This window comes from Paroedura picta, chromosome 3 (assembly GCF_049243985.1).
Source record: "Paroedura picta isolate Pp20150507F chromosome 3, Ppicta_v3.0, whole genome shotgun sequence".
Classification (NCBI taxonomy): Eukaryota; Metazoa; Chordata; class Lepidosauria; order Squamata; family Gekkonidae; genus Paroedura; species Paroedura picta.
In genome coordinates, this window is record NC_135371.1 from 163139373 (window position 1) to 163154199 (window position 14827).

General features: G+C 50.8%; 1 protein-coding gene across 1 annotated transcript in view; it reads right to left on the reverse strand.

Moving 5' to 3' along the window:
- Positions 1-731: 731 nt before the first annotated feature.
- The window catches only part of DTX3 (deltex E3 ubiquitin ligase 3), a 34554-nt gene continuing 20458 nt past the window's right edge, over positions 732-14827 (reverse strand). The window contains exons 3-5 of the mRNA XM_077329178.1: positions 13597-14336; positions 4153-4370; positions 732-2539 (exon numbers count right to left, since the gene is read on the reverse strand). Coding sequence (XP_077185293.1) covers positions 2464-2539; positions 4153-4370; positions 13597-14336 — 1034 coding nt within the window. The 3' untranslated portion in view covers positions 732-2463. The remainder of the gene's footprint in view (positions 2540-4152; positions 4371-13596; positions 14337-14827) is intronic.

A 14827-nucleotide genomic window follows, 5' to 3' on the forward strand; every position in this document is an offset into this window, starting at 1 on the left:
TTTTGTAAAGGAAATCAGCTCTTTTCAGTCATCTTTCAAAAGCAGCTGGCAATATGTCACCCTCCCCCACCCCACAAAAAAATTCTTTAACAGGGAAATATGCCAGCAAATGGGTTAGAAATAAGGATGCCAGCCTCCAGGTGGGACCTGGGCATCCCCTATAATTACGGGTCATCTCCAGATTAAGGAGATCGGTTCCCCTGGAGGAAATGGAAGATTTGGAGCAGGGGTAGTCAACCTGCGGCCCTCCAGATGCCCATGGACTACAATTCCCATGAGCCCCTGTCAGCATATAGGGACATCTGGAGAATGTCAGTTTGGCCACCCCTGACCTAGGGCAGGGGTAGTCAACCTGTGGTCCTCCAGATGTTCATGGACTACAATTCCCATGAGCCTCTGCCAGCAAAGGCCAGCAAAGGGGCTCATGGGAATTGTAGTCCATGAACATCTGGAGGACCACAGGTTGACTACCCCTGCTCCAGGGCATTGCAGCCCAATTAGGTTCATCTCCTCCCCACGTTTCGTCCCCAAATCTCCAGGAGTCTCCTAACCAGAATCCAGCAATCCTACCCTCCGTCCCCCACTGGTGATCAGGATGGTGTAGGCTGCCTGGTAAAATGGGCATAAAACCTCTAAGATGTTCCTTACCTCTTTAGGACAGGTAATTTATAAGCCAAGGAGGCTTGCGAGGGTGAGGGGGGGAGAAGAGAAAGATAAAGAAAAAAAATATGGTATTTTCAGTTACTCTTTTTAAAACAGCGAAGAAAGCCCCGTTGTCCGTTCTGTGCAACCGAGGGGAACTGTCCCTGCTGACAGACAGCCTGGACAGGAGAATCCATCTCTGCCAGAGGCAACAGCTTACAGTTAGCCAAGAAGAGACCCTCCCTCCCCTCCCCTCCCCCCAAACACTCAACAACAGGTAGGTGCTAGACTCCCAAGAGTATACAGGCCAGCCACAGAGTTCAGGCAGACTTGGTGAAGTCCCAGCTGACGCAAGTCCTTATCCCAAACGGGATTGGGCCGGAATAATTACAGGAGAGCCGAGATGCCATCGCAGATGATATGTACACAAGGCATGGTCCATGGGGGCGTGGTGGTCCATGGCCCTCGCCGGAGATGGTCGGGTACGCTGCCTGTGCCCGGAGTCGAGAAGCCATAGTCCTCCTAGCTGACATGAAGGGTGTCGATCAAATGTCTCCGGAGAGTTTGAACGTTGGGTTGGATGCTGGTCTTATCAGATGAACAGCATTAGCTGCAGAGCGAGACCTCTAGGGGGTTCTGGGGAGCAGCCAGGGGGCAGGGAGCTCAGAAGCTGGCTATGTAGGCTTGAGAACAAGAACATATCTCTCTCTCTCACACACACACACAAACACACTCATTGCTTCTCCCTACGGGGCCGTTTCCTGGCTCTCGCCCACTTTAATATCAAACTCCAGACACGACGCCTTTTTTGCAATGCAGTCATTCACCGTGGGAAAAAAACCCCACATTTTACAGCCAGAGGAAACTAAGGTTTTGCAGATACGGTTTGCTTGGTTTTTATTCTGGTCCTCGTTCCCAAAGTGTTTGGAACTCTGGGAGTTTGGGACAAAGGAAATGGGAAGAAGGGTGAAAAGGACTGGGGGTTAAGGATAGAGATTTTTCCCCACCACCCACCCAGTCCCATAAACTCTCTCTCCCTCCCTCCTTTTCTTCAGGGGAGTCAGGCCAAGAATGCAAGGGTTGGACTAGATGACCCTGGAGGTGCCTTCCAACTCTATGGTTCTATGACTGACCTAGGATCATTCTTAAAAGACCTGAATGCAAGCTACCGTTTTGCCCTCTGTCTACACAGTGGGGATACTGCTGAGCTTCCCCCAAAGTCTGCCACGGGATTTAAAAAAAAAACATAGAAATTTAACTTCTGAAATCAATCTCTCTTTCTCTCACGTACAAAGATAATTTTCTCCATCAAAGCAAGACCCGACTATTTCTACCTGCAGCTGAATACTCAAAAGGGCCTCCTCCAGCTCCCACGAGCCAATCTACTCATGCAAATTGGACTATATGACGTCAGATTGCAGGGGAGGGGCTATTTTTAATGCCCCCCAAGACCTCCAGCAAGTACGGCACAGAAAAGCATCAAGCAAAGACTTCCACTCCCTCTGCAAAGTGGCTGAAATGGTACAGTCCGGAACACCCACAGTGCGTTCCCTTGGAAAGCTCCAGATTTCTCCCCCAACCCATTCACACAAAAGACTGACAGGCCCATGCATACACAGACAACCTCCTGCCGTACCCTCTGTATCAAGCAAACTTCCAATCCAAACACCTTTTCAGCCAGAACGCCTAGCTCTGCCTCTCCCACCCCCCAGTCAAGGACAAGCCATGAGACAGGCGGCTCGGATGGGTGGCCGTGACTCCTGCCACAACCCGGCAGGAATGAAGGTGTCGTTTTTGGACACAGGGCAGCAAGGAACGAGATCAGTCATTGGTGATACCCTTGGCCCGCAGCTCCTCTTGCACCCGAGCCAGGTACGTGGGATCAGGATAGCCAAACCTAGGAGGAGGAGGAGGAAGGAGAGAAGTCAGATGGTTTAGTCCAGAGGTAGTCAAACTGCGGCCCTTCAGATGTCCGTGGACTACAATTCCCATGAGCCCCTGCCAGCATTCGCTGGCAGGGGCTCATGGGAATTGTAGTCCATGGACATCTGGAGAGCTGCAGTTTGACTACGCCTGATTTAGTCCCTCAGTGGATTGAACCACTGTCAACATTCCCAGTTTGAACACCCGGGTTCCTTCGTTAATGGCTAATTCGTTAATGGCTAAGTGGGCAGAGAGTAGGTGGGACCAGTCCGGGTGAGGGGCCAATCGGAAGGCGCAAAGCGCCTTCCGATTGGCCCCTCACGAGGACAGACAGCAGTTCTAGTCAATTGGGTGAGGGCACAATCTAGGCCCTCACCAGGACAGGCCAGAAAGGTTTCTAGGCCCTGACCAGGAAAGGCCAGAAAGTGACAGGGAACACTGCGAGTAAAGAACAAGGCCTTCCCCTTGGGCCTAGAAGGTGTGCTTCTAGGCCTGAGGGGGCTGCGCTGCCGCCGGGGGGGGGGGAGCAGGCCTTCCCACTGGGCCTAGAAACGCCGCACCCAGGAACAATGGCGCCTCTGTGTCTGCTGGGCACACATGGCGGGGGTGGGGGTGGGGGGCTTTCAAAGCCTGTTCTCACGAACGGGCTTTGAATCTAGTTTTAATATAAATTGCTACTGAGTACTATCTAATCCAGCCTTTCTCAACGTTTTAAGCCATTGAAACATTCTTCGGGCTTCGAGAAACCCCAGAAGTGGTGTGACTGTGCACAGTATGGTTGGGAAGCAGAGCTGTGGACACGCTCACCCAGGACCCCTCCCCTCCCCACCCCCTCTAGGCCCATCATAGGCCATGGGGGGGGGGTGTTCGGGTCGACATGACCATATATGGGCATATCACCAGATAAACGTTTTAAAATATATATACAAAATATATACCCCCACCCATTCAGGAAACCCTTCCAGGGCTCTTAAAAAAACCCCCAGGGTTTCACAAAGCCCTGACTGAGAAAGCCTGATCTAATCTGAAACCAAGTCTGCAATATTTCCTGCGCAAGACAAGATGCAGAGAGTAGAAAAGAGGAGTCCAGATGCCCACCGACCACAATTACCATGAGCCAGAAGTCTGCGGCAACTTGTTCTCTGTGCTAACTCTGAGTGTACTGATGAGGGACTGCAAAATTTGCAAATTGGGCCAGCAGTTGGTTGCCTGCACCCAGTTAAACATTCCATGCCCACTGGCAAGAATGGTCTAGAGTAGAGCTCTGAGCTTGCATGTGTGCGCCCGCTAGTGCGCGAATGCCCCCCCCCCCCCCGTGGTGTAGTGCTGGCTGCAGAGCTGCTTGCAAAATGTAAATTGCAGGCTTATGATATAGGCCAGGAAGGGAAAACTTCTTCTGAATAGGAATGGAAATTGATGGATTTAACCCCTTCTCCCTTTGCTGCATCCCCTGGAGATCAATTGAGGCAGCACAAGCATGCAATGCGCCTGAGTCTCCTGCGTATTCTTGGGATTCCTCCGGGTTCCAGCCCCTGCTCGCATCTTCCCGGCCTTCCCGCCCTGCCCCAATGAAGTTCGCTTCCGTACAGCTGTGGTCCTCCAGTGCAGTTGGTTTTGTGGTGGATGTCGTTCCAGGTGATGACGTTGGCACGGCCAGTGGTCATGGAGGTGCCGATGGTGAAGGTGAGGCGTTGGTCGAAGGCCTTGCGGAACAGCGCCAGCACCTTGTTGCCTTCCGGGCAATCAGGCAGGTAAGCGACGCGGGTGGTGCCGGGGTAGCGGACTCCAGGATTCGGGTGCTCCACCTGCAAGAGGGTGAGTTGCCAATGAGTGAGCTGCCAATGAGAACCAGCAGACATCAACTTGCAGAATGTGGGCTAACATCTGAAAGGGCACTTTGAAGAAGATTAGAACTCTAGTAGAATGGAACGGTCTAGGAAGACATCTTTGTATGGAACAGGATTGCAGTTAAATGCAGTGATTATAATAGGTAACGACATTTCAGAAACAGACTGAATGGGAGCTTGCTAAATTACAGATTATTACAATATTCAGGACAATGGAACCCCCAGGGCTTAACAGAGATATCGGGTTCTTATCTCGCCCAGGTGCCAAGTCATTCAGTTCTCACGTATATCCAGAATTAAACTTAGTTGGTCTTAAAGGTGCTTCTGACCAACGCAGCTATCCACCTGAATCTGACTTATACCTTGTAATCCATACAAGGTATGGCCAGCCCAAGGTCACCGAGCTGGCTGCATGTTGGGGAGCATGGAATCAAACCCGGCTCACCAGATTAGAAGTCCGCACTCCTAACCATCACACCAAACTGGCTCTGATGGGTCAAGAGTACGATTCAGTACGAGGCTGTTTCATGTGTCCTTTTCTGTACTCTACAATGAGCTCCCTCAAGGAAAAGTGGGATACAGGTGGAATGAACAATAATCTTTCTGATACAGGATCACATTATTTAGTGTTTTGGTGAAGTGCAAATAAATAGGCACTTTTCGTTCTACATACATACATTCTACGTCTATATATAGAGATAGACAAACGAAGCTTCGGCAGATTGTGAGTGGGTGGGCAGGAAGGGTTGTGTCAGTGCGTGGTTCTAGTGGCCCTTTCTTGCATGCCCAGGGAAATGCCAATTGCTAGTTTGGTTTCGGGAGGCAAATTTCCTCCAGCTCAGACTAGCCAGGGATTCTTTGGAGGGGGGGGCATCATCTGGGCATGGAACTGGGTCACTGTGGGTGGGCAGGTCGTTGTGAGTTTCCTATGTTGTGGAGGGGGTGAACTAGATAATCATGGAGACCCATTCAACTCCCTGATTCTGTACCCCCTACTGAATCAGACCCCCGGCCCATCAAGGTCAGAATTGTCTACTCAGCCTGGCAGCTGCTTTCCTAGGTCTCAGGCAGAGTCTTCCACGTCATCTCCTACCTGATCCTTTTAACCAGGGATGCCAGGGATTGAACCTGACCTTCCGCACGCCAAGCAGATGCTCTACCTCTCAGCCAGGGCTCCTTCTTGTGGGATCGATTCAATTTAATTGCTCAGCTTTTTATCCCACCCATTTTCAAAGAAGCATTACAGGGTCCCTTACCCTTTCACAACAACACTGTGAGGTAGGTCAGAATGAGAAAGTCCCCGGTTAAAGATCACCTAATGTGTTTCATGGGTGAAGAAGGACTTGAATCTAGGTCTCCCGGATCAACACACTGCTACACCATACAAAATGTGGAGTTTCTCCCTGCATTGTAAGAAAGGAACTCTTGTTTTCTGCAAAACAGTAGTTCTACCACCCTCCTTATATTGTTTCAAGTTGTTTCAGGGGTTCCCAACCAGGATTCTGGGGAAATCAGAGGTTCCACACAAGCTCTCCAGGGTGGCGCAACCTTTCCCAGAAGTTGGGATGGCCCATGACATCACGAGACGTCACTGGAGCCCACTTCCCCTGTTGCCCTACAGCAGCAGTCCCCAACCCCCGGTCCGGAGACGGGGACTGGTCCGTAGATCAGTCGGTACCGGGCTGTGGCTCCTCCTTATCCTCTTTCCTGGCTGCTGCCTCGGAGGCTGCCCTGCCACTCTGCCACGGGCTCACCTTTGGTGCTCTCCAGTGGCCGCCATGGCTGGGGCTCCCCCTCGGCGTGGCACTGTGCAGCTGCTGGCAGCACCCCCCAGTGGGTGGCAGGAAGTCAGGGGCACCAGCAGGAAAACAAGCGGAGCAGGGGCTCAGGTGGTGGCAGCAATGTCCCTCGGCAAAAGACTACCCCCCCTCCCCGGGGCCTCAGTAAAATTGTCAAGCCTCGACCGGTCCCTGATGATAAAAAGGTTGGGGACCACTGCACAGGCCTCGTCTCTTTCTCCACAACAGAAAAACAGGAAATGAAGGATGGAATGACTGGCAGACCCCCTCATCTTACTTCTGCGCCCACTTCTCTGAAGGCGCAAGTCATCAGGGCCCCTGCTCCTTCCCTCCCTCCCAGAAACCCACCCATGCCTTCTGCTCTGGACCTGTTTGCATTGTTCTACTTGGTTTCCTCTGTTCTAATTGAATGTCATTGTTATTGTGAAAAGCTGAGTTCCCTGTACTGTTTTCTGTGTTTTATGTAAACCGCCCTGACCCTCAGGGGAGGGCAGAATATAAATACAATAAATAAATAAAATAATTCCTGGGGTTCCTTGAAGCCTGAAAAATATTTCAGGGGTTGTGCCACATATCAAAAGGTTGAGAAAGGCCGAATTAAACAGACGGCTGGGTGTAGCAGAACCCTGGGACCTGAGAGAGCCAGGTTTGGATCTCCACTCTGCCATGGAAGCGCAGAAGGCGGGTTTGGGCAGTCCCTCCTTCCCTCTCTCATCCCAGCCCCTTCACAGGGTTGTTGCTGGAGTCTAACGGAGCAGGAAGGAACAAACAACGCCAGCCGCTCTGGGTTCCTTGCAGGAAGGATCAGAAAAACGTACTGAAATACGGGCATGGGTATGTTTAGAAGAAGAGGAAGAGTTGGTTCTTATCTGCCACTTTTCTCTAACCGAAGGAGGCTCAAAGCGTCTTCCATTCGTCTTCCCTTTCCTCTCCCCAAAACAGACACCCTTTGAGGTGGGTGAGGCTGAGAGAGCCCTGATATCACTGCTCGGTCTGAACAGCTTTATCAGTGCCGTGGCGAGCCCAAGGTCACCCGGCTGGCTGCATGTGGGGGAGTGCAGAATCGAACCCGGCATGCCAGATTAGAATTCCGCACGCCTAACCACTACACCAAACTGGTTTAAATGGCAACACCCCCATTACAGGGTCTGACAGAAAGCTGTGTCTCCATATTACAAGCCTGAAGGCGACCTGCACAAAAGCCAACATGGTTATCATTCAAAGCATGTTTACCGATGCCCTCAGGCCCATCTGCAGAATTTCTTCTGTGCCATGCAAATAAGTTACTGTCTCCATCTTGCCTTTCCTTGGAGATGCACATCCATCCCATACCTGCCAAGACCTTCCCCCCCTCCCCAGGGCCCAAGAATCGCTCCTCTGAGACAGGTAAAGTAAAGGTAAAGGTATCCCCTGTGCAAGCACCGGGTCATGTCTGACCCTTGGGGTGACGCCCTCTAGCGTTTTCATGGCAGACTCAATACGGGGTGGTTTGCCAGTGCCTTCCCCAGTCATTACCGTTTTACCCCCCAGCAGCAAGCTGGGTACTCATTTTACCGACCTCGGAAGGATGGAAGGCTGAGTCAACCTTGAGCTGGCTGCTGGGATCGAACTCCCAGCCTCATGGGCAGAGCTTTCAGACAGCATTTCTGCCACTTACCTCTCTGCATCACAAGAGGCTCTGAGACAGGTACGAGGCAGTTAAAACAGGCTCCTCCTGGGATGGACCTTGGTAAGGTTCAGTCTTTCTCCATCAAGAAGAAGAGCTGGTTTTTGTACCCTGCTTTTCCCTACCTGAAGGCGTCCCAAAGCAGTTTACGCTTGCTTACCCTTCCTCTCCCCACAACAGGTAGGATGGTGAGGCTGAGAGAGCTCAAAGAACACTGTGGCAGGCCCAAGGTCACCCAGCAGGCCTCATGTGACTCAAAAGTGTCTTCCCTTTCTCTCCCCACAGCAGACACCCTGTGAGGGAGATGGGGCTGAGAGAGCCCCAAGAGAACCGTGACAAGACCCAAGATCACCCAGCAAGCCCCATGAGCCTCAAAGCGGCTTACAGTAGCCTTCCCTTCCTCTCCCCATAACAGGCATCTTTGAGGGAGGTGAGGCTGAGAAAGCTCTGAAAGAACTGGGACTGGCTCAAGGTCACCCAGCTGGCTGCATGTGGAGGAGGAGCGAGGAATCAAACCTGGCAGATTACTGACTGCCGCTCTTAACCACTACACCATGTGCTCCTGTACTAAGCCACAACCCGTTCCCCGCTTTGCTGGTCAGTGATTGCCTTGTCTTGGGTAGCCCAGGCTAGGTCTATCTCATTAGATCTTGGAAGGTAAGCAGGGTGGGCCATGGTCAGCACCTGGACAGAAGACCACCAAGGAAGTCCAGGGTCACTAAGCAAATGAAGGCAATACCCCTGTTCGTCTCTTGCCTTGAAAACCTTACAGCAGGGGTGCCCCTGGGGCTCATGGGAACTGTAGTCCATGGACATCTGGAGCGCCACCGTTTGGCCATCCCTGCCCTATGAGATCATCATAAATTGCCATAACCCGACAGCCCTTTCCACCAGTCGGCGAGGTAGGCCTGTGTTATGAGCACAACGCTGCCTGCCCATTTCAGTGAAAGGAGAAGACAAACTGAAAGTTATGAAATCCGTGGAAGGAAGAAGCGTTCCACTTTCTTCTGGATCATGCCCCTGTTTTTATCTTTCTGTACTTAAATCTTTCACAATATGGCAGAAACGCTCATAAGAACTGCGGAAACACACCTCTTTAAATTCAGATTTTTGTATTCTGGGCTGCCAGTCTTCAGGGATGAGCCTCTTGTGGCGCAGAGTGGTAAGGCAGCAGACATGTAGTCTGAAGCTCTGCCCATGAGGCTGGGAGTTCAATCCCAGCAGCCGGCTCAAGGTTGACTCAGCCTTCCATCCTTCCGAGGTCGGCAAAATGAGTACCCAGCTTGCTGCTGGGGGGTAAACGGTAATGACTGGGGAAGGCACTGGCAAAACACCTTGTATTGAGTCTGGTGCTTGCACAGGCGATACCTTTACCTTTACCTTAGTCTTCAGGGGTGGTCAACCTGTGGTCCTCCAGATGTCCATGGACTACAATTCCCATGAGCCCCTGCCAGCAAACGCTGTCAGGGGCTCATGGGAATTGTAGTCCATAGACATCTGGAAGCCCACAGGTTGACTACCCTTGAACTAAAATAATGTTCACGGATTCAAAGTGTAACCATCAACACCAGCTTGGACCACTGCACATGGTACCGCTCACCCAGAGGTCTACTTGCGCCCAGATGCGCGTGTACGGCCCAACCTTGGGGCAGGCGCCAGGGCCTGGATCCAAGCTATTAATATCAGCAAGGAACACATTTTGGAAAGCAGCAAAGTCAAAGGAAATGCTGGCCCACATCCAACCAGAAATACAATTAGTTCTGCATGCCCATGGGGGACTTTGTGTCTTCCCTGAACAGCGGCCTAACAGGCCACATTAGTTTTGAAAGAGTCTCCCGGAGGGGACTTTCAAAAAGCAATTTGCAATACGGCTCGGAGTCTGACGGGGAAAGTCTGAGGTCCCAGTAGGCCAACGCGAGGCTCGGCCGTGCCCCATATAGCTTTATACGTCCTGGCCGGTACGGTTTTATATATCACTCTTTAAAAAGGAAACGTCCATGTTGTTTCATCAATGCTTTTTGTTTTGTCTCTTTGGGACAGAAGCAAACGCTAGTCAGAGAAACTTGGAGCTGATTCTGTACTGCGCGGGAAGTTGGACGAGATGGCAACCTTCCAACGCTATGATTCTAAGCAAGACCTCCCACCCCTCAAAAAGTTTGCTTCCCTGATCATTGGGAACTGAGAATCACCAGGCAAACTTAGTCTGATTCAAGGGCTGGGCAGATGACCCCACAAGGGGAGGAAGGCACTGGCCCTTTTCAAAGATGCCTTTCCCTTGAAGGTCCAAATAGCCAACTCGCTTTCTCTTTTCACAAACAAGCCCCAGACTTATATAATTATTTACACCCCACCTTTATCCCCGGTGGGGACCCAAGATGGCTTACGTTGTTCCCCTCTCCTCCACTTTAGCCCCACAGCAACCTTGTGAGGTAGGTTACGCTGAGAGCATGTGGCTGTCCCAAGCCCCCTAGCAAACCTCTATGGCAGAGAGGAGGGGATCTGACACTGGGTTTCCCAGATCTGACACCGATGCTCTCAACGCTTGGTTAGGAGCGTAGACTTCTCATCTGGAGAGCTGGGTTTGATTCCCCGCTCTTCCTACACATGCAGCCAGGTGGGTGACCTTGGGCTCGCCCAAGCTGTTCTGACCCAGCAGTAATATCAGGGCTCTCTCAGCCCCACCTCCCTCACAGGGTGTCTTTTGTGGGGAGAGGAGAGGGAACGTGAATGTAAGCCACCTTGATCCTTTGGGTAGATAAAAGTGGCATATAAGAACCAACTCTTCTTCTTCTTCAGTAATATCAGGGCCCTCTCAGCCTCACCTCCCTCACAGGGTGTCTGTTGTAGGGAGAAGAAAGGGAAGGCAAGGGAAGGCAAATGTATGCCACTTTGAGACTCCTTCGGGGAGAGAAAAGCGGCATATAAGAACTAACTCTTCTACCGCTGCTGCTACACCATGTTGGCTCTCGCCGCCAGATGCTTGAAAGTCCCTCTCTGCTAGTCTTAGGGTTGTTGTGAGTTTCCGTTTCTGCTATGGATTTTCATTCCACTGATGTGTTTCACGGTTTTACCAGATGGCTCTTAACCTGGTTTAAACCGATAGCTGCATGATGCAGTCTGAAGCAGCTGTTCCCAATGGTTTGATTGCTGATCATTAATAGAAGACGGCACTTTTCAATTTGTCCCTAACCACTTTGAACGTAATTGGGTTGATCTGCTACACCAAAAGCAGGTGGTACTTTAAAAGCTAAAAAGAAGAAGAGTTGGTTTTTACACCCCGTTTTTCGCTGCTTTCCCTGCCTCTCCCCACAACAGACACCCTGTGATGGAGGTGGGGCTGAGAGAGCTCTGAGAGAACTGTGACTGACCCAAGGTCACCCAGCAAGGTTGTCAGTCTCTAGGTTGGTTCTGAAGTTCTCCTGGAAGCACAACTGCCTTCTGGACCACAAAGATCAGCTCCCCTGAAGAAAGTGTACTCTGGAGGATTGACACTCTGGCATTACACTCTGCTGACAGGACTGTTCTGGGAGAAGAGCTCTAACAGGGCTGTAACTAGCCCAAGGTCACCCAGCTTCATGTGGAAGAGTAGGGAATCAAACCCGGCTCTCCAGATTAGAAGCCGCTGCTCTTAAACACCATAAACCTATAACAGTCTAGAACCTGGAAACTCTCATTACATCTGAACAAGTGGGCCCCAGTTTACAAGAACAAATGAAATGTGATCGTCTTTAAGGTGCCATAAAACTTCATTTTGATTATTCTTGGTGGTCTATACATTTGGCTTTTCTGCTGTCTTGTTTCCCTCACTTGTATGTTCCTTTTGCTTCAGGAAGGGGGAACTTCTTCAAAAGCATTTTCCTCCCAGTATTAGTCGATTCGGAATTACGTCGCTCAATATTGATACACCTCCCTGCAGAGTGAAAGTGGGTTTTTATGCTGGACATCACACGGTGCAATATTGAATTAACCACTAGATGGAGTGAAACACATGTGGAATAGACACCCCACCCCACCCCTCAAGCCAGGGCAACACCCCAGCAAGAGGAAAATGAGAATGTGGGGGGTCTACTGAGTGAGTAAGAACCCAAAAAATGCTGTTTTCTGAAGGTAAGACCTGACAAAGCCATTAATCACTAACTTCACATTTTTATTGCCCCAATGTTTTTGTAAACGACAACTGAACCGATTGGCTTTTCCAGCAAAGAATTATCATACTGCATATTTGGACTGTTTACTAATTTGCATTTAGTTTGCATTTGCATTTACTAATGATGCTGTTTACTAATTTGCAACTAATTTACGTTCTCCTTATATCCGTACTCTTATGATCCCTGTTCCATTGTCTGAGGAAGTGGGCCTGCACACGGAAGCTCACACCCTGAATAAAATCTTTGTTGGTCTTAAAGGTTCCATAGGACTCAAATCTTGTTGTACAACAGGCAGTATTAGGCTACATGCAAAAAGGATAAGTACCCTCAACCCCCACCCAAAAATAACTATCGCACAAAAGTTCCTTATAGTCTGCCCACAGTATTTAATATCAAAATCCCTGTCCATTCCAAAAATTCTCCTTCCCCTGAGTTTACTGGCCAGGATCTTGTTGTGCAGGCTTTCTCAACCAGGGTTTCTTGACGGCCCTGGGGTTTCTTGAATTGGGGGGGGGGGGGATTAATGTTTTATAGATTTTTTATTTTGTTAAAAATGTATTGGGTCATGTAGACCTGCCCTCCCTCCCAAAATGCCCAATGTTGGGCCTGGAGGGGGTGGGAAGGGTAGCGGCCCTAGGTGGGTTTCCCAACCATTTTCTGCATGCTTGCACCACTTCTGGGGTTTCTCAAAGCCTGACAAATGTTTCAGGAGTTGAGAATGGCTGACATAGTGGTTAAGAGCAGCAGCTTCTAATGTGGTGAGCCGGGTTTGATCCCCCACTCCTCCACAAGCAGCCAGCTAGGTGACCTTGGGCTTGTCACAGTCCTGATAGTGCTGCTCAGACCAAGCAGCCATGTCAGAGCTCTCTCAACCCCACCTCCCTCACTTCCTTCCATTTTCTACACCTTTTTTGCACTTAGGAATTGCTACGATGTGCTGTTTAAAATGTCCACAGTGCTTCCTGCAGTACTGCTTTTTTCCTCCTAACGTTCTAAGTTAAACACTGTAGCACTAAACTGATAGAGCACTGAAGTGCTATAGTGCTACAACTCAACAGAATCAAGGCATCTCAATGGTGCTGCTATAGCACTATAATGGTTTAGTGCTATAACGGTTAATGTAGAACACTAAAAACCCAGAAACCTACGAGGAAGATGTTTCAGAGAAAAAGGGCAGTAGTGAGTGGGTGTGTAAGTGGTACTGTTTGAAATTACCATAGTGCTTCAGAGATGGAAACCCATGCCCCTGAATCACTTTACTCAAAATCAGGCCAACCATAAATAACATCCAGCTTAGACCAGTAATTTGAAAACCTTCTATGTGAAGAGCATGGAGGCACAATTCTCCCACCCCTCTTTTCCTGCATCCCCAGGACAGATGACCTCTCTCTGCCCCACTTAATGGCAGCCATGCTGCTAGTCTCTCGAGATTCAGTGCAACTATTATGGGTTAGCTGTTGTTTAGTAGGATAGTATTGCTTCTGTCTTAGTACTCACACGGAAGGCTGGGATGATCCATTTGGCTCAATAAACAACCCCCCCCCCAACCCAAGAAAACTAAACCTACTTACTCCTTGTATCCCGGGCGGGAAGACATATTGGATGATGATGGTGCCGTATTTCTCGTAGCCCGGGAGCAGCAGACTCGAGTCCTTGGAGACCAGCATGCGCCCGTTCTCAGGCTGGTTGCCCACCAGTTGCCCGTAGAAGCGCCCGCACATGGGGCAGGCTTTCTTGACTTGCAGCGCTCGGGTGATGCAGTCCTCGCAGAAGGAGTGTTTGCACTTCTCGAGAGTCTTAATGTTCTGGATCTCCCCCAAACAGATGGGGCACTGGCTGTCCTGTTCCTCCTCCCCTCCCCGCGAGCAGCTGGCCACCCCTCCGCCGCCGCCGCCGCCAACCACTCTCGGCCCGGAGGTCTGCTGCCCTCTGGAGATCAAGGCGGCCCCTCGGCGGTGCAGCTCGACGGCCCCGTGCTCCCGGTTCTTCTCCATCAAGGCCATGCAGCCCATCAGCTCGCTCTGGCGCTGGGCCTTCTTCAGCTCTTTCTCCGTCTCCTTGAGCAGGGCCTTGAGGGCCTTGCGGGCCAGGTAGAGGCCGTTGCTGGGCCCGTGGGCAGGCATGGTGATCTGCAGGACGTAGATCTCCGAAGTCTCGCCATCGATCAAGATGCTCACCTTGTTCTCTTCCTTCAGCTTGACCAGTTTGGCGGAGCTCTCCTTGGTCAGGAAGTCCCAGACGTGCTTGTTCACCGGGAGCCTGTTTTTGGTGGTGCCTCCGCAAGCGGCCATCCTGGATAAAACAAACGATACTGACCGGAAAGGGGACAGCGCGTCAACAGAGCGGCTTCAGACAGAGCTATGCACAAATACATAAACCGGGGCCCCCTGACTATTCTGAGCTGGTCGGCACCTTCGGAAAACTGGACACAGGGTGATTGGCAGAACCACAAGAGGTGGAGCCAACCACAAAGTATCAGGGACTGAGGTTATGCCTAACTCTGAAATTCTTCAGCATTTTAGGCAGAAGCCCCACTGAAACGCATTTAAAACGTTTTCTTGTAAACATGCCAAAATACAGATTGAGCGAGCTAAGAAACACTCATCTGGCAGATCTGTAGCAGCCAACCGGAAGCTCTGTTGGCCCCCAGCCACTTTTTAAAAAAACATTTGGAGGAAAGGTGTCAGAGAACCACGTAAGGGGCCCTTGATACATTTGCATAGCCCACCCCATCAAAGCTGTTGATTAGAACAGTGGTCCCCAACCCCCGGTCCGGGGACCGGTCCCAGTCCGTAGATCACT